This window comes from Sphaeramia orbicularis, chromosome 21 (genome assembly GCF_902148855.1).
Source record: "Sphaeramia orbicularis chromosome 21, fSphaOr1.1, whole genome shotgun sequence".
NCBI classification, from domain to species: Eukaryota; Metazoa; Chordata; class Actinopteri; order Kurtiformes; family Apogonidae; genus Sphaeramia; species Sphaeramia orbicularis.
The window spans coordinates 18,780,522-18,801,464 of NC_043977.1; the positions used below are offsets into that span (position 1 = coordinate 18,780,522).

A 20,943-nucleotide genomic window follows, 5' to 3' on the forward strand; every position below is an offset into this window, starting at 1 on the left:
CTATCATCATCATCATAATTATTATTATTATTATTATTATTATTATTATTATTATTATTATTATTATCATCATCATTATTATTATCATTATTATTATACCCTAAACTGGAATTTTTTCATATGAATAATTTTTTTAGGATATTCCCATACAGAAACAAAAATCTAAAGTTTCAAGAATAATTTCAAAACAAAAAACTTAAAGAAAATGGCACCTGCCAAACACAAAGTCCCAACAGTAGCGGTCCTGGTCGGGAGTTGTCACTCTCTCTCATCCTGGACGCGGTCTATCGTCAACAGAGCCTGTTGTGTTGTGGTGTTCAACCAGGTTTCTGATTGTGGGTTGGGACCAGCCCATACATACATGGCTATATCACTGCAGCTCAAACCGGCCTCCACCATACCCATTGCCCAGAGACATTGTTCACGTGATAGACGTGGCATGATGCCGCTCACTGGACTAAAAATGGTGGCCTTTTTATAGGCCTTCAAAACCAATCCTCAAATTGTGCAGATACCCACTGAGTATTGCTCAATGTGTCCACTTTTGCAAAGAGACCAACCCACGTGCAATGAACCATGACAACTCATCTCAACTACCCGTGCACTAAGTCATCAATAAATCCACAATGAATAATTACAACCCCCCTACAAGTAGAAATATGCATACATTTCTACCTCAAAGTTTCTACTGACTGTCAGTATATTACCCAAAACTAGAAATTATTTTGCCCTTTGACATTCCAGTAACAGCCAGCAGGGTGACAAGTACACTGAACAAAAATATAAACGCACCACTTTTGTTTTTGCTCCCATTTTTCATGAGCTGAACTTAAAGATCTAAAACTTTTTCTATGTACACAAAAGGCCTATTTCTCTCAAATATTGTTCATAAATTTGTCTAAATCTGTGTTAGTGAGCACTTCTCCTTTGTCCTTTGCTGAGATAATCCATCCACCTCACAGGTGTGGCATATCAAGATGCTGATTAGACAGCAGGATTATTGCACAGGTGTGACTTAGGCTGGCCACAATAAAAGGCCACTCTAAAATGTGCAGTTTTACTGTATTGGGTGGTCCAGGGGGGTCAGAAAACCAGTCAGTATTTGGTGTGACCACCATTTTCCTCGCACAGTCTTCTTCATGAATTCTCTGAAACAGCTTTGGAGATGGTTTATGGTAGAGAAATGAACATTCAATTCACAGGCAAAAGCTCTGGTGGACATTCCTGAAGTCAGCATGCCGATTGCATATTCCCTCAAAACTTGTGACATCTGTGGTATTTTGCTGTGTGATAAAACTGCACATTTTGGAGTGGCCTTTTATTGTGGCCAGCCTAAGGCACACCTGTGCAAAAATCATGCTGTCTAATCAGCATCTTGATATGCCACACCTGTGAGGTGGATGGATTATCTCAGCAAAGAAGAAGTGTTCACTAACACAAATTTAGACAGATTTGTGAACAATATTTGAGAGAAATAAACCTTGTGTGTACACAGAAAAAGTTTTAGATCTTTGAGATCAGCTCATGAAAAATGGGAGCAAAAACAAAAGTGGTGCGTTTATATTTTTGTTCAGTGTAGTAAGGACAGTTCAGTCACAGAAAAAAAAAGGAATCAAATTCACACATTTCTCTAAAACACACTGTTTTCCCATACAAGTAAATGGAGAAACAGCAGAAATGACAGATTAGATTTTGGAGCTAAATAAGTATCCAGGCAACTTGATCATTTTGTCAAGGTGACATTGCGACTCATTGTACTGCACGATTATCCCGATGCCATCCAAAACAAGGCTGTGCCTGTGCTTCAAACAATGGGACTGAGTTTTGATCATAGCTGTTCATGGGGAACGGTTAAATAAGCAGATCATCCATTTAGAACTGAGAGAAATGTTTGTTTTTGTTTTTTTTCCATCCCAGCAAATGAGATGAGGCATGCAGCAGGACTGTGCCGTTGTGTATATTTCTCTGCAGTGTCGATACAGCTGATTATTTAAACAGCTGTCATAAAAATTGTTTTATTGCCCTCTATGACATTTAAACAGGATGGTTAAAAGATTAAAACCAATGATGTAATAAGAGCCATTTTACAACAAGTATCTCTTAGTAGTTTGGATCCACATGGATTAAAAAGAGTAGATGTATACAGTGTGTGTCTGTATTTTAACAGAAGGTTTTTTTTATGCCACACATCTGCTGTATGCTTCTTGAAGAGAGCCTCTGTCTGAGTGAAGCCGATGAAATTATGTTTTTTCCTTTCAAATGTGCAGCTAGACAGTTTCAAGGACAAGTCTGCTGCAGTCTGCGTTCTTTTTCATTATCTGCCAAGAAACAGAGTGTCTTTATGTCTGAATGTCCATTCAATGACTCCATCTGTGCTCACGCCATTAAAACCATAGGCTTGTACATGGGCATTTTGTAAAGTTATACATATGCTCTTTTCACGAGACACCAACTTACTGTAGCTGGAAACTATGAAAGATTGTTGTCTTTTTTCCCCCCATTGTTTTTTTGTTCATTTTCAAAAACAAAAACTGTTACATAACGTGTGCCTGAAAACCCAACATGGAGTATGGAATAGGAAGAGATAAACACTGTTATTATACAATCAATTGTATTAGTTTTGGAGCACCAAGGGTCTGTTCACGGGTGAAAGTCTAATTTTGAAAGGAAATATACAAAGTGATGTTTCAAATTAAGAGCATCTTTGATTGTACATGAATACACGCTCATATATGTTCACCCCACATTATAGAGAAGGGTCCAAATTTCAACAAGGTAAACGACCCTTGGTGCTCCTTATGTTGTTCATATGTAAATATCTTCAAACGTTATAATGTGTATTCTAAAATCTGAGGTGGAGTAAAAAAAAAAAAACAAGAAATAAGAAAATGTGTATTATTCGAGACAAAAACTATTTTGTTAAAGAGACTTGAAAAGAAGTGTTATTGGGCAAAAGTGAGTGCGGATTTTTTTTTTTTTTTTTTTTAATTTGATTTTTTTCCAGCTGCTAACTGATTGGGGAAGTTCTTAAGGATGGGTAAAGATGTACATTACATACACTGAAGAAACCGTTCTGGAAAAGAAAGCAGTTCCACAATACGACCGTCACTGCTGCCAATGCAACGCTATGCTACTTGGAGGTTTGAGAGCACTGGCAAACTGTGCCGCTGCATTTACTGTACATGAAAAGCAGGGTTTTCCCAGCGAACGGGACTTTGATTTCAGTCGGTAGGTTTTCACGTCAACCAGTTGTGCTCATTAAAGGTTAACTCATTTTATTATACCTAGTGAAATATCATTTTACCCATGCACATACAGCAACCGGCATTAGCGCTTACTCTTTCGGAGCTGCCATTGAAAGGTACTCAGGGACCCGCTCCAGATCTGCATCAGCACCGTGGGGGTCAAGGACACCGACAGAAGAATTAACCTCCTTTTGACGGCAGAGGAATCCACAAGACCCGGAGGAAACCTGTAGTTAAATTAAAACTGCAGTTAAGATGTAGAACCTTTGAAAAGTTCCTGCTGGAATTACATTCAAACACCTGCATTGGTTTTCTAAAACACCTAATTGAATCGGTTCTTCAGCGAACTTTGATAAAATGTTCCCTTGATTCTTTAATTGGTTCTGTTTTTAACATCTTTGTTGATCTCAGACACATTAGATAATGGGATATCCCTCCAGGACCAACTAAACTGAAAAGTGGTGCGTGTTAAAGTTACAGCAGAGGAGTCGAGTATGTTTCAGACAACAGTATCCTGAAGCAGTCAGCAAAGAATTTATCTGTGATGACAGCGAATGGACCAGATGGACAAACTAGCAAAGGGAACTTAGAATAAGTTATGGTTTGATGGAAAAAATATTGCATAGCTTATTAGATATGTACAGACAGACATGCTGACTGAAAGGAAACCATGCATTATTTTTTGACTTTTTTTTAAAAATTGAAATTTTTATTTTGAAAATGTAGACTTTTTTTTTTTTATTAAACACCAAAAAAACAAACTACTTTCACAAAAAATGTGAATAATCTGAGCAAATATGAACAAACGGAAATGTCTTAAGAAAAGTAAATGCAATTTTACCAATATTCTGCCTGTTACTAAATGTTTTTTGTGATTCTAACGCACATGTGTAAATGAAAAACTGATAAACGGAGGTAGAATATTGTTAAAATTGCTCTTGTTTTTCTTAAGACAATTCAATTTGTTCATTGTTATTCAGATTTTTAAGCAAACTTTGACGATCTCAGACACATTAGATGATGGGATATCCCTCCAGGACCAGCTAAACTGAAAAGTGGTGCGTGTTAAAGTTAGCAATTTTAGTTACAGCAGAGGAGTCGAGTATGTTTCAGACAACAGTATCCTGAAGCAGTCAGCAAAGAATTTATCTGTGATGACAGCGAATGGACCAGATGGACAAACTAGCAAAGGGAACTTAGAATAAGTTATGGTTTGATGGAAAAAATATTGCATAGCTTATTAGATATGTACAGACAGACATGCTGACTGAAAGGTAACCATGCATTATTTTTTGATTTAAAAAAAAAATTGAAATCTGCATTTCGAACATGTAGACCACAGGTGTCAAACATGTGGCCCGGGGGCCAGTTCCGGCCCGCCAAAGGGTCCAATCCGGTCCTTGGGATGAATGTGTGAAATGCAAAAATTACACTGAAGATATTAACAATCAGCGGTGTCAAAATAATTTTAATTCACATTCCACATACAGTCCAATTAGATTTCAAGTGGGTCAGACCAGTAATATATAATAATAACCTATAAATAGTGACAACCCCAAATTTTCTCTTTGGTAATGTAAACATTTTTATATAATTTTCCTTTTTTTAAAAACACCAAAAAAACAAGCTATACTTTCACAAAAAATGTGAATAATCTGAACAAATATGAACAAACGGAAATGTCTTAAGAAAAGTAAATTCAATTTTACCAATATTCTGCCTGTTACTAAATGTTTTTGTGATTGTAATGCACATGTGTAAATGAAAAACTGATAAACGGAGGCAGAATATTGTTAAAATTGCACTTGTTTTTCTTAAGACAACTCAATGTGTTCATTGTTATTCAGATTTTTAAGGAAACTTTGTAGATGTAAACCTGATCATAATATAATTTTACTTTTTTCACTGTTATTATTTTACTGGTCCAGCCCACTTTAGATCATATTAAGCTGAATGTGGCCCCTGAACTAAAATGAGTTTGACACCCCTGATGTAGACAGTGAAATCAAAACAAAACAAAACAAAAAAATCAACCAACAAAATATCTGTACTGGTACATAAAAGGTTGATAAGTAAACAAAAGAAAAAGAAATTAAATAAATGAAATTATACATGCTTGAAAAGGAGTAGGGAGAAGTAAAAACTTATATACTCCCACCCCTAATCTCTATTCCTTATGATCTCTATATAAGAATTATTTTATATTAATAATAATAATAATAATAATAATAATAATAATAACAACAACATAACATGTAACATTTACCAAGGGGATTTAAAAAAAAAAAAAAAAAAAAGGCCTGATGGCATGAACCACTTTCATTTTAACCTTTACAGTGCATCTGGAAAGTATTCATAGCACTATTTTTTTTTTTTTTTTTTAACATTTTCTTGTGTTACATTATTATTATTCCAAAATGGATACAATTAATTTTTTATCTCAAATATTCTACAAACAATACCACATAATGACAAAGTGAAAGGGGTTTGTTGGAAAATTTGGCAAATTTATTAAACAAAAATATAACATACATAAGTATTCGCAGTGTTTGCGCAATACTATGACGCACCTTTGGTTGTAATGGACTCTATGCACAGCCCCACTACTTCCTGTACTTCAGGCGGCTCCTTTATTTCCTGTCTTTCATTATTGGATACACTGATTAATCCAGGTGTGTCAGACCACAGTAGTAGACATACCTGGATTAATCAGTAGTCGCTTTTCCACTGACCCTCAAATTGCGCAAATATAACTTGCGCATAAAAATTTACCTAATGGAAAAACGACAATTTCGCCAAAAGTCTAATTTTTTGATTAAAACTTTTTCCGCTGGCAAGAGGAGATTTTTCAGGTGTAGCGCAAATGGTATGTCACGCAAAACTGCAATGGAAAGACCTTTTTTCGCAACTAAAGTCAGGTGAATTAAAAAAACAGATATTGACGGACATTACAACAACTGAAGAAGAAGAAGAAACATATCGCGGTATGTCTGGACACGCCAGGAAACTCAATCATTTTTTAATTTGGTACGAGATAGAGGGGTAATAATAATAATAATAATAATAATAATAATAATAATAATAATAATAATAATAATATCTGTAAATCAACGCCATATTTACTTTCGTCGCCATGTTTATGGAATGACTTCTTGTGTCATCTCACGATAATAAATAAACAAATCATCGCATTTGTGATTTAATGGAAAAACCGACCATATGCACTTCTGTGTTTTTGACATTTAGTAAATATCGGTAAAGTTTTGCGCAGATCAAGGTTATAATAGTTTTGGATTTTTCATTATAGTTTAGTTTTATTTAGTTATAACTTTTTTTCTGTAATTCAGTTAGTTTTAATTTGTTTTTAGAGCAGGTTGGCTAGTTTTTAGTAGTTTTGAATGTTTTCTAAATGCTTAGTTTTAGTATTAGCTTTAGTTTTATCGTATCTTTTACCTTCTTCTCCTTCGTATTCAAATAAATCCCAGACGGGACTCTGCTTCTTTCTCCCAACTTTAATCTTTATGTTTCCAGGTAGAGTGGGGACGAGAAGACGACTCGAAACCACAAGTGACGAGAAGTGACGGACTGTAAAGCGCCATATGGTGCCAGCCGCTAAAATTGCTAGGGCGAAAGAAATCAATCTCATACCAATCCGACACTGACAAAAACGAAGGGAATTTTATCCATAACTTCTATATGTTTTAGTTAGTTTTGTAAGCACACAATACAGTTTCAGTTAGTTATCATTTCTTTCTTTTAATTATTTTTATTTTTTTTATTTTTTTTATTTATTTCAGTTAACAAAAATGTTTTTTTCAATTCTACTTTTCGTCATTTCGTTAGTTTTCCTTAACGGTAATAACCTTGGCGCAGATGTCCAATGGAAACGTCACTAGTGTGTCCAACGATGAAAGACAGGAAATAAAAGAACCACCTGAAGTTCAGGAACTAGTGGGGTTGTGGATAGACCCCATTACAAACTCAAGCCACCTGTATAAATAAAGTAACATTGAACCTTGAAGTCTGTTTAAGTACGACGCTAGAAGTTTGACACACCTATTTTTGCGCAGTTTCTCCCATTCTTCTTTGCAGAACCTCTCCAGCTCCATCAGGTTGGATGTGGTGGTGGTGGTGTGTGTGTGTGGGGGGGCGTTGGTGGACAGCCATTCCGCTTCCAGGTGGGTTCAAGTCTGGGTTCTGGCTGTGTCACTCAAGGACATTCACAGTTGTCCTGAAGCTGTGTGCTTAGGATCATCGTCCTACTAAAAGATAAATCTTTGCCCAGGTCCGATGTCCAAAGCGGTCTTTCCTTTGACCCTGACCAGTCTCCCAGTTCCAGTTAAAAACATCCCCACAGCCTGATACTGGCACCACCATGCTTCAATGAATGATTGGAATTGGACGGTGATGAGCGGTGTGTGGATTCCTCCAGAAATGACGCTTGACATTCAGGCCAAAGATTCATCAGACCGTTGCTCAGATTGGTTTCCAGGTCTTGGAAGATTCCAAACTTCCATTTACAGACGCTGGAGGCCACTGTGCTCATTAGGACCTTGTTTCTGTGCCCTTCTCCAGAGCTTCATGACTTGGTTTGTGTTCAACTATCAGACCTTATATAGACAGGAGTGTGCCTTTCCAATTGACCACAGGTGGACTCCAATCAAGTTGTGGAAACATGTGAAGCATGATTAGTGGAAACAGGAAGCACCTGAGCTCAGTTTTCAACACCATAGCAAATACTTACAGGGTGGGGAAGCAAAATTTACAATGAACATTTAGTTGTTTTTTCTCAGCAGGCACTACGTCAATTGTTTTGAAACCAAACATATATTGATGTCATAATCATACCTAACACTATTATCCATACCTTTTCAGAAACTTTTGCCCAAATGAGTAATCAGGAAAGCAAACGTCAAAGAGTGTGTGATTTGCTGAATGCACTCGTCACACCAAAGGAGATTTCAAAAATAGTTGGAGTGTCCATAAAGACTGTTTATAATGAAAAGAAGAGAATGACTATGAGCAAAACTATTACCAGAAAGTCTGGAAGATACTATTAAAGAAGAATGGGAGAAGTTGCCACCCGAATATTTGAGGAACACTTGCTCAAGTTTCAAGAAAGCGTGTTAAGGCAGTTATTGAGAAAGGAGGACGCAGAATAAAAACATTTTCTATTATGTAAATTTTCTTGTGGCAAATAAATTCTAATGACTTTCAATAAACTAATTGGTCATACACTGTCTTTCAATCCCTGCCTCAAAATATTGTACATTTTGCTTCCCCACCCTGTAAATTTCGTCTGCTTCCTGATAAAACCTGCTAAGTGACACTTTTGGTTGGGAATAAAAACCTGGTATCTCCCCTGTTATCGCTTCAAATTTCAGCCTCTTATGAAAGTTGTTTACATTCCATCATAAGTACCAACATTAACCCTTTCATGCATACTGGTCACTCCAGTGGACAGCTACTCTACAGCTATTCTCTTGTATATTCATGGATTTTGTTGTTCTTTTCGTTGGTTTTTTGTTTTTGTTTTTTCTTTACACCTATCTTTATTAAAGTTTTAAGACACTACATATCTTTTCTGACTTGAATTGGTAACATTATGTAGATCTCTCCTGAGGATAAACCCCCAGAATCACAAGCCTTCCCCACAGTTTTCACACAATTTATCAGTAAATACATGTTTCTGTGCGTCAAAAATTAAAAGTGTGGTGTCCAGCTGAGTGGACATTTTTGCAACTACATGAAAAATAGATTCATAACAATTTTTTTGTTATTATTACTTCTTTTTTTTATGTATTTTAAATTTTTTTTTATTATTATTATTTTTATTTATTTATTTATTTTTCAGAAGAAAATTTTCTATCACATTGTTTTTTCATGCCTAAAGAGGAATAAAAACACTCAGGAAAAAAATTTTGATTAAAGTTCTCATAATTCATGCATGAAAGGGTTAAAGGAACAACATTTTTTTTTGGTCATATTTCACAGTTTCTTATTATATTTGCCAAAAGTCACATAGCAGGTTTTATCAGGAAGCCGACGATTTTATAAAATGTGCAAACTTTTTTCACCTAATTATGATAGTGTGTAGAATTTTGACGCCCAAAACATAGTTAACTATTTTGGAGAAAGACCGTAACACAAGCCTTACTCCAACATGCACAAAAAAAATACTATGTACTGCACTGTGAATACTTTTTAGGTGCGCTGTATTTTTAATGATGTAACCAAAATGCACAGCTTCTTACTGGGCAGAATAAGAATCTCTTTATTGTCATTGTACAAGTACAACGAACTTGAGGTAGAGCTCTCCAGTTTAGTGCAAGAAATTACAAGGCACAACAAATGACAGTAAGAATCCCACTTATTTACATTAGAAAAAATAAAATATAGAAGTACAACTAGGAATGTTTGTAAAAAAAACAACAAAAAAACAACAGAATTTAATAGTGCAAATAGTATGATAGTAGTGCAAATGGTATAGGAAATAGTGCAAATGACATCAGAAAATAAATATTGTAGGATAAATAGAGTGAAAGGATAAAATAATATGTTAGGCGGTAAACATTAGACCGATATTGCACGTTATAGGTGTATGGTAGAGGCAGCATGAGAAGGGGAACTCATGTGGAACTTAGGCTTCGTTCAGACAGCAGTTCTTAATGAATAATTCCGATTTTTTTGTGTGTTCGTTCATATTACACATTAAATAAATACGACTTCTATCAGTTTTGACTATGAACCGAATGCGACCCTGAAGTGACCCACATGCGCAAAAGAGGTCCTGACGTAATACGTGACCACGCAGGCACGCAGTGTTTACGGAAATAACACTCCCAGGACGCAGAATTGTGACGTTTATCGCATTTCAATGACGTAAAGGTCAGATGAATGCGACTTGGCCGTTTAGACTGAAGTCGCATTACAAAATATCAGATACGTATCAGATTTAGGACCACATATGAAAGTGGCCTGGGTCGGATTTGTGCTGTTCAAACTGTCTTTAACAGATCGGATACAGGTCACATATGGGTAAAAAAAATCAGATTTGGGCCACATTTAACTGTAGTCTGAACTACTGTATATGGGTGCTTCGATGAAACTGGTCCCTAAAAACAGGACATGGGGGCTAAAAATTCAAACAAGATGTAGACTAATGTTACGAAGCAAGTTTGGAAGCACTAATAAATATTTACTGAGATAAAAGAGAAACTATTTTTCAGATAAAACACATTTTTATACCAAAATCCGCATGTAACACGGTAAAAAGGACACAAAAATTACGCACTACTATTTTTCTGAAAATCTTTTTATTCTCTCACAGGTACATTTTGGGAATCAAAGTAATTATGCAAGGCAGAGTGTTTGACAAAAATGACTGCTGATGCAAAATCACTCGCGATTTATTTGCATTTAAAAGGGCAGGTTCCGCATGTAACATGAGTGGACACAATGGGTTACACACAAAACCCTGAATGAGACTGAAATTCATAAAAATCCCACATGTCTGGATGAGAGAAAACACTAAGATTGTTAAATTTAACACTGTTTTTTTTTTATAGCGGTATATAAGACCATTTACAGCCATGTTTTCGGATCAAATGCACTTACACCTAGGTAGCTTTTCCTGTCCCAGTTTTGGCCCCAGTATTTTAATAAAAACTCACTACTTTTGGGATGGCTCAGAGCAAGAGTATATATATTTTTTTGCATTTATCGGAGGTCATCATTAGGTACATCCTGGGGGGAAATATGTCCAAATTTCTCTGTTATTATTGGGTCTGAAAAAGCTGGAAAAGTGCCAGGTACCAGAATGAACCCAGTTTCACAGAAGCACCCAAATACAGGGTGACACAAAAAAACGGGAACTTTTTAACAATCCAGTAAAACCAAGAGTGATGGAAGAAAAATATTTTATTCATAGTAATTGAAACCTTAAAACATGCCATTTAAGAAACAATGATGGAATTTTCATTTTTTAAAAATGACTTCCTGTACACTCAAAAAAAATGATTCTTGGCTCTAATAAACATGAAGTAATATTTTAAAGTAAAATGTAACTGAAATATATGAAATTTAAAGTTTATTTATACAAAAAAGTCAAACATAATGTGAATATGTTTAGTATAAAGTGAATCTAAACAAGTAAACTTTATTAACTAGATCACATAAAAAGGCTGAGCGTCACAGTCAAACAGTTTATGTAAAAGTTTGCATTAACTACAGCAAATCTGACTGAAGGTATTTAATTTATTCATATTGACTCAATATGATAGAAAAAAACATTGTATTAAATGCAACTCTTTACATTAAACTTATGTAACAAAATTACATGGAAAATTTACATGTAATTAAAATACATGAAGTCAACATTTTTGGCTTAAGTATTTTTTTGAGTGTAGATGGCGTCCTCCTGTACGAATGCATTCTTGAAATCTGCTGTTGAGATTCCTCATTGACCGCTGCAACATCTCAGCTGGGATACTATGAATTTCATCCTGAATTCTCTGTTTTAACTCATCCACAGTTCTTGGTCGAGTCATGTACACTTTACTCTTGAGATAGCCCCGCAAGAAAAAATCACAAACGGACAAATCTTGGCGATCTAGGGGGTCAGGGAACGTTACCGAATCTTGAGATCACACGGTTACCGAACAATTCTCGCACAGCCACCAGTGGTTACTAAAATGGGGGTGTGTTTACTTGCTCAAGGTCACTGTCTTGCAGTGCTGCCACTTGCTCATGTCTGCCAATACGCACTTCAAAAATTCCCGTTTTTTTGGGTCACCCTGTAATTTAAAAAAAAAAATGAAAATTCCATAATTGTTTCTTAAATGGCATGTTTTAAGGTTTCAATTACTATGAATAAAATATTTTTCTTCCATCACTCTTGGTTTTATTGGATTGTTAAAAAGTTGCCGTTTTTTTTGTGTCACCCTGTACCTTCTTTTTCAGTCACAGTCTTCTATGTAATACAAACCTACCAACATGCACTTTCCAGCTGACCTCTGTTAAAACACCAGGTAAAATGTTCCATAAGCAGAACATTTCAGAAAAGGCAAAAGGACAGTAAAAGCCACACTCTGCCGCTTAAAAAAGGAAAAGAAGAAGACACTCTTAATGGTTTTGTAATGCTCAGCGAGTTGGAGAGCATAACTTACAGGTTCATTCCACCATTCTGTTTCATTACAAGTCAGCCTGGGCTTCTATCTTGTCCACACCGCTAATTGCCTTCTCCCACCTCCCACTGTGGACAAGAAAAGGGAAGCAATTTTATGCAGCACATAGCAATCAATAGCAATTAGGTGCAACCCTCACTAATCCCACTGAAAATGGCATCTTGGGAGAAGGCCAGTAGAAGACCTCTTAACGCACACGTACCTGCAGCTCAGAGTTGATGTGGGAATCGTACACACCACTCTACCTTGAGGACACAAAGGAAAAGGCTTTTTTTTTCTCTCCATAGGAAGTGCCAATGCTGTGGGAGAACAATTAATTACTTTGTTTTTCCTATTCTACACTTTACTGAATCTCAATCGATCTTTTTTGGGGGACTTTGTTCATTTCTTTTCAAACAGGCGTTTTCAATTAGATAATGAGATAATTAGCTCATCGTGTTAAATGCAGATTATGGAATGTAATTCCAGTCTAAGAAAACTCATTACACATCGAAGCGGACATAAAATTGAACAGTGTGACATATACAACACATAAGTTAGTCTCATTAATCAAATACTTCACTACTCGATACGTGACCTTTAAATGTTGCTCTTTTTCACATGACTTGAGTTTATACCATAGATAGACATGATCAATCTTAGCCGTAAAAATAAAGACAAATAAGAAAAACTAGGTGTAAAGATCATTACTTTAATGTTTTTAAGCAAACGTATTGGATTTTAGGATGCATTAGTGTTTTATTTAACAGCAGAATAACACATACAACATAAAATACACATTATTAGCATAACGAAAATTATTCATTCCAAAATTTCTTTACCCGAATATCAACTGGGGACCAAAAGCATCTACTGATCAGTGTTTAACATCTGCTGATCCACTAATCTTATCAAAACATGGAAATAATTGGTATAAAATGCAGTTTGTTATCTTTTCATGATTCTGCATGGACCTGCAAATCTGACACACACACAGTGCCAGTAAAATATGGAAATTAACCCATAAAGCCCCAAACAGCCACTGGTGAAGATGCATGATGTCTTTCTGTGAATTTTAGCAGCAAAACATTGTTGCTCTATTGTTTTTGATTGACTGTATTTAGTTATTTTTTCCCCTAATAAGAGGTTTATGAGGTTTTTCCTTATTTTAATCAAGACTTTAAGGAATGAACGAATCATATATTGTACAAATTTAACAGTCCCTTTTTCATCCAATGTCAAAAAAAATACAACTTTAACGCAGAAAGACCCAAACATCCACTGGTGACCAAAAGCGTTTACTGATCTAAAATGTTTAATAACCGTTGATCCACTAATCCTATCAATACATGTCAATAATTGCTGTAAAATACAGTTTGTCATCTTTTCATGGTCATCAGATATGACCCATTTGAATGTTCAGAGGCTTCGTAGTTACCATGGAAACACAATCATCTTCTACAGCATTGATTTACCAGTAAAACCCATGGACTTGGATCAATGAGAGTGGATGGAGACACTGGGTTTATGTTCAGTTAATGATATGTTTGACTAGAAAAGTCACTTTTTCTTCAGTTTCCTGTGTTTCTGAAATAATAACCTTTGAATTTACAGGGTTATTCAAAAAGAAGGAACTGATTTCATTTGCAATATTTTAAGAAGGAAAAGTAATTGAAAACTCCAGCCAAGTCCCAAGTACTCTACTCACGATCCACTTTTATTCCTCCCAGACGCGTATCAGCATATCATGATCCACTGAGTTGATCGCAGTTGTTATTCAATGTTTGAGGTCATCGAGGTTAGTGGGTAGCGGTGGAACATAAATGCGATCTTTTACGTATTCCCACAAGAAAAAAAAAAAAAAAACACGGTGAGGTCTGGGGATCTCGCAGGCCAATCACAAAGAGCAAGGTCTTGGGCCCCCTTCCGACCAATCCATCGCTGGGGCACTTCTTCATTTAAAAAAGCTCAAACTTAGAAAACTCCTCTTTCAAATGGTCACGGACTCATTCCGTGACGATGCTTGAGAACTGAAGCAATGCGTCATGAAATCGGTTCATTCTTTTTGAATGACCCTGTACTCTGAGCATCTACATCACAGGTGTCAAACATGCGGCCCTGGGGTCAAAACCGGCTCGCCAAAGGTTCCAGTCTGGCCCGCGGGATGAATTTGCAAAGCGCAAAAATTACACTTAAAATATTAACAATCAAGGATGTCAAAGTCGTTTTTGTTCAGGTTCCACATACAGACCAGTGTGATCTCAACTAAAATAACAGCATAATAATCTATAAATGACTCCAAAATTTCTTAGTTTAATGTGAAAACATAATATTACATTACATCTATAAATAATGACAACTCCAAATTTTTCTTTGTTTTAGTGTAAAAACATACATTAAATGAAGAAAATATTAACATTTACAAACTATCCTTTAACAATAAAATGCGAAAAACCTGAAATTTTAACATTATTCTTCTTGTCATTAAATATTTTGTGCCTTTGTAGATCCAATCTGTAATATGCATGTATAAATGGTAAGTTGAGGTATAATATTGTTAAAATTGCACTTATTTTTCTCAAGAAATTTCAGTTTTTTTCAGGTTATTCACATCATTTTTGTTTTGGATAGTTTGTAAAGGTACATATTTTTTAATTTAATTTTAATTGCACTAAAACAAAGACAAAAATTTGGAGTAGTCATTATTTACAGGTTATTATGGTATTATTTTACTGGTCTGGCCCACTGGAGATCAATTTGGGCTGAATGTGGCCCCTGAACTAAAATGAGTTTGACACCCCTGATCTGCATGATCAGTAAATGAAATAGAAGAAAATACCTGATTTTCGCTAAAAAAATGCAAAATACAGAGGATAATTATTATAATAAATGGTGATAAATGACATAAGAAAGGCTAAATATAGACAAAAAAAATAATAATTTGGGAACTGACACAAAAGTAGCACTGGGTCTTTAAGGGTTAAAGGTTTGGTATGGGGAGAAGGGAGAAGGCTGCGATGCATTCAATGACCCAAGTGGAAGGAGCCGACCAAACCTTGCCTCTTCTAATCACCGTCGGCTTATGAGGGCCTTGGGGGTCAAAGAGGATGTACTGGGTGCACAGGGCCTGGTCGGAGCCCGGTATGGCGTGGTAGGCAGCGGCGTTCAGCGTTTGGGTCACGTCGCTGTCTGGCTTGGGCTGCCGTCTCAGGAGTTGTCCCCCTCCCTCCTGGAGCAGCTTGGTGAGCTTGTCTTTGGTGGGCGTCGTAAAGGAACCCAGGAGGAAGAAGAAACAGCCATCGAAGAGCGACGGGAGCTAAACGAGGTGGATGATCACAACGAGAGGAAAGTAAGTGATCACGTTTACCTTAGTTTTAGCTCCAAAGTTACACCTCTGTGTAAATCAAAAGCCTAACTCAGAAGAGAAAACACTTTTTTATGTTAACATAAAGCAAAACAAAAAACAAAAACACCCAGTCCTTCTGAGAACAGTGGAAGAATTAAAGTCTCCCGTTTGGTTTATGATGCAGTTAAACACTGAATAATTTTAGTGCCACTAAATCTAGGCTCTCTTATTACCAAGTGCTCGTGTGGATGCTTTGTATTTACTTCTTTGCTGTACAGCCAGAAGACATTTTTATCAGTAGTTTCGGCAGACAAACTGTGAGCCACTTAGCATTGCTGTTTAAAGCATCAGTGAATTAGGCCACTGGAGACTGTTCTATTCACAGCTACAGTAAACTCAATTGCTTTTGGTATAAACTGGCTCTCTCTCTCTCTCTCACTTTATTACTCTTGAAATCACAGTAGATAAAATTAGAATTTTGATACAGATTAACAGAAAAGGAGCCTTTGGTGTTAAAATGATTTTAAATCTGTGTAAATGTTGCTAAATTGGAAACACTCAGGTAAGAAAAAAAAAATCTAAAAAATCTGTAAATGACACTGGGTTACAAAAAATGTTTTTTGCAAATTGTCTAGGTTTTTTCAACTGAATTAGGACCATTTTGCACTGCTAAATCCAAAAATGACATCTGTTTTTCTCAATCAGGTCAGGGTTTTTTTTGCTAATTTGATTTTGAAAAATTTGATCTTCTCACAAAATTGATTACATTTTTGTGACTTTATCAGTTGATTTTTTATATAGTTCTCACCCAAAATAGGTTTTAAGAGAAAAAAAATCATTTTCTAACAGGATGTATTTATTAAGTGTTACAAACTGTAGCAGAATACGTCAGGCTTATTTTTGCAAGATCTTCTAGTCGAAGTCATTTCATTCACCTGTAATATTAAAAAAACCATTAATCATAAATTGGCAAAATTAAAATCTTCAGAACTCGTTTATTGCAAGAAATATGAAAGAATTTTGTATCATATGATGTGAAAATGCCCATAAATGTAAGCAAAAATGTTAAAAAGCCAATATGTAGCATAGTTTAGAAAGTTGACCTGATTGAGCAAAATTAATGTGATTTTTGGATTCAGCACACCAAAATTATCCTAAATCAGCTCAAAAAACTTAAACAATAAATTTGTTGTTGACCAGTGTTATCAATCACATGGGCACTAACCCTCTACAGCAGTAATTTCCAAAATTTTTTGGGCACATGATCCCATTTTAACATCACAAATTTCTGGCAACCCCAGAACTGAGGCATTTTTTTGCTAAAATTAATTTGTTTTTGATCATGTAATAGTTTGCTATACTATGTTGCAAATAAATGTTAATTGTCGATGACATTTAGTCTATATAATGTATATTATTATGGACGGTGTAGATTACTGCACAAAGTGAGAATTTGATTTTCCTTGGTCAGGATATGTACAGTCAGTCCAGCTTGTATTTACAAGGCTGACAATTAATACTGAACCAACAAGAACTCAAACTATGAATTATGAAAGAGCTGCAGCATCTGAAACTGACCACAATGAACATTTGAAAGATAAACAGTACCACAGTGCTTCAGTTTCAGCTTCAGAGTTTGCCATGTCTTTTATGGATTTGATTGTCTGTATCAACTCACCATATATTTTTTTCATTAGCAAGTTTTTCTTAATTACTAGAAATTTCAGGCGACCCCATTTGAATTCCAGGCGACCCCACGGTTCAAAAAACACTGCTCTACAGGTTAATAACATGTAGAAGAAGTTTTAATCTAAAGTCCAGGGGATAAAACATCAGAAAATGCACACCTTCCTTCTGCAGGTCTTTCTCCAAATCAGAGGATTAAATATAAACACAGACGACCTGAGAGAGTTGCAGCCGCATGACGGTGGAGTGAGTGAACAGAGTCGAAAACAGAATTATAAATTATATTATCTTCCTCTCCGTGTCAAACCAAATTCCTGAACAACCATGCTGATTGGTTGGTTAGCAGGTCAGTGCACGGACATCCTCTGCAAATGACATTTACGAAGACAGATGATCTTAAGGAATGAGCCTAATGGACTTAAAAAATACTTCCTCAGCTATTGTCCTCTGTTCTTCATCAAGAGCCATTTCCTCTCTGACATAGTAAATTGAGGACTCATAAACTTGTGCTTACACTTTGCTGACTTTGTCCTCTCAACATCTGTGTTTTATTATGTGCTCATCCAGAGGTGAAGATGAACCCAGAAACGAACAAAGGACTGAATGACAAAATCACTATATGTGCCATGTTAATAATGTATTACATTATGTGTTAATGTTGATTAACTCAGCACGTTAACTCTTTTATGCACGTAATACTTAAGCCATTTGCCTGACCTGTGGTTTCACATATGTGTGTCCTGATCATGTTCACGGTGAATTATGTGAAAGTAAGAGTATCGCTGCTTATAGCATGTCTGAATAATCATGCTATTATTTTACTGATGCTTAAGTGAGGTTACAGGTGATGTATAAAGTTTGAGTGATCTTATTTAAGGATCTTATTTAAGGATGCAGAGTGTTCTTACAAGGCTGCACAACGTCCTCTCCCCCTCTGTCTTCCTAAGAGGGAAGAGAAATGTGATACGTTGACGTATGTAAATGACATACAAAGGACGTTGAATTCCCGCTGAAAACAGACAAAGAAGGCAACGCCCCAAGGCATCGATGACTCATCAATATGCACGAGGAAGGCGTGCCGAGTTGGTTTTTGGACAGAACTATAAAAAGTAAATGAAACCAACTTTTCAGCAGAGTCTTCTCCACCTCTCCCGGGCTGTCACCTAAGAGCAGAGAGCTTTCTCCAAAGAGTCTTTTCATCTTCTGGGCTCTCACAGAGCTGTTCCACCTTCTGAGCTCTCCAAGAGCTGTTCCATCTTCACTGTTCTCCACTTCTCCTGGTGAGCTTTCCAGAACCAGCCGCCAGAGCCAGCTGTGAACCTCCTCCAGCCAGCAGAACTTCAGACCTTCAGGCCTCCAGCGCAAGCACGTCACTTCACAGCCTGTTCCTGCTTCGAACTACGCCAGAAGACTTCATCCATCCGCCGTTAAGGCCTCTCCAGCCTGCATCCTTCAGAAGGCCTCTAACTTGTAAGAAAACTTGCTCCTGATTTATCTGAGTTGGTGTTATTCCAATTTAAGTAGGTTTACCTCAACGTAACCTCACTAACGTTAGAATATCTTGAATATAGCTATCTGCCAACTTAATCTACGTATTCTCCTGTCCATAATCTCCTGCTCCTTTTATCGTATTTGTCTCTTGTCTCTATGTTATTTGTGTGTCTTAGTTAGTTAATAAATTATTTATATGTGTATAAATCCATTCCCTCAGTTGTGCTTTGTGTACTATTTTTCACACTCGGGTTCATCTGTGCAGTCCACGAACTATCAACCTCTGCAAGATTTCCAAATTATTGTTTTGCGTTGATTTAAGTTTAAGCTTAGTTATAAATCTATAATTAAATTAATCAATAAATCAACACTCAATTAATAAATAATTTGGTATCCTATTCTTGCTACAGAGTTTCCTCTCACTATGGAAAAGTGAAGTAAAACTAAGTAGTTCCTCAGAGCTGCCATTTTGCTTCTGTGATGAGCTGCAAATGTCTGACAGAACCCTAACAGTGATCATTAATTAACTGTCAATCACAAATTTACAGTCAAATTGAATCTGAAGCTCACTTTTATAGTCCCTGTGCATTCTAATCATCCAGGTATAAACATAAAGTAGGTGCCTGAGGACAAACTTCAGATCTAAGCCAGTATCTAGAATAGAATTAACCTAGCATACATACAGTCCTGTGCAAAGGTCCGAGGCCAACACTAGGTTTTGTGGTTTAGTAAATTTATAATGACCACACATGCATTTCCCAACCTCTGTGTTAAGATACAATCAGGATATATGGGAAATATATTCAGAAGTAATAAAAACTGAAGTTTCAACGAAGAGGTAGTATTTAATGTGGCCTCCCTTTAGGGGTGTTAGAAAATATCGGTTCGGCAATATATCGCGATATTTCATTTCACAACACTGTATCGATATTTTTTTAGACATTTACGCAAATGCAAATATGGTGGAGGTTCCTTTTGTTTTTTGGTTTTCTTTATTGTTTCTATCTTATTTATTATTATTTAAAATTGTTTCATTAAATAATGGTTATTTGAAGCATCCTAAAAGCACTTTTTACTGTCTGAGAGAGGCAGATGTTAGTTCCTTTGGAAACTAGGAGAATTAGAAAAAAAAAAAAATGTTGTGATATAGCATTAGATCCTGTTCTGATCAAATAAAAATGTGTTTCGTATTTGTACATAGTTCTGGTGTAATTCAATCCTTCCAGAAAATAATCTGTTAAATAAATAAATAAATAGCCTTTTAAACAGTATCATGATATATCGTGATATATCGTATCGTGATCCTAGTATTGCCATTTGTATCGTATTGCCAGATTCTTGCCAATACACCCCCCCCCACCTCCCTTTGAACTTAATGTCTTCAACAAGATTATTCAGATATTATGAGATTGTTTGCATTCATTTTCTGATGTTTTATACCAGGTTTCATTCAACACATGTCAGATGTTTCTAACGGTTTGTGTTGCTTCTTGTCATGAAGTCAGGGTTCACACTAAATAGAACCCATTTATTTCAGGGGTTTTTTGTGTGTCTTTTAAGGCTGTGAACACATTTCCTGTACGCTGCCAAAACAAGACAGACAGAGGTGGTTTGGTTGTGGGGGAAAGGTGTAAGACCTGGAGGAACCCACAGGGAGGACCATTGAAATTCCACAAAGAAAGGCCTTGGTCTGACCAGGGATTGAACTCTGAAGTGTTGGGAGGTGCTAATGCTAAACCCCATGCTGCCCCCATTTAACCCCCCACCCCATCCCACCTGTCTGAAAACACCTGCAATCACCTAAAACAGGGTGGGTCCAGATCCGGTCCTCGAGGGCCAGTTTTCCTGCATGTTTTAGACCACAGGTGTCAAATGTGGCCTGGGGTCCAAATCTGGCCCACCAAAGGGTTCAAATCGGCCCCTGGGATGAATTTGTGAAAAGCAAAAATGACACTGAAGATATTAAGAATCATTTTAGGTCAATTCAATCTAAAGCGGATCAGACCAGTAG

At 36.3% G+C, this 20,943-nt stretch overlaps 1 protein-coding gene across 2 annotated transcripts in view; it reads right to left on the reverse strand.

Annotated features, from left to right (window-relative positions):
- Positions 1 to 15,319: 15,319 nt before the first annotated feature.
- Positions 15,320 to 20,943, reverse strand: part of bard1 (BRCA1 associated RING domain 1) — a 45,218-nt gene continuing 39,594 nt past the window's right edge. For both annotated transcript variants that reach the window (XM_030124139.1, XM_030124138.1), the window contains exon 11: positions 15,320 to 15,725. In XM_030124139.1, coding sequence (XP_029979999.1) covers positions 15,390 to 15,725 — 336 coding nt within the window. In that variant the 3' untranslated portion in view covers positions 15,320 to 15,389. The remainder of the gene's footprint in view (positions 15,726 to 20,943) is intronic.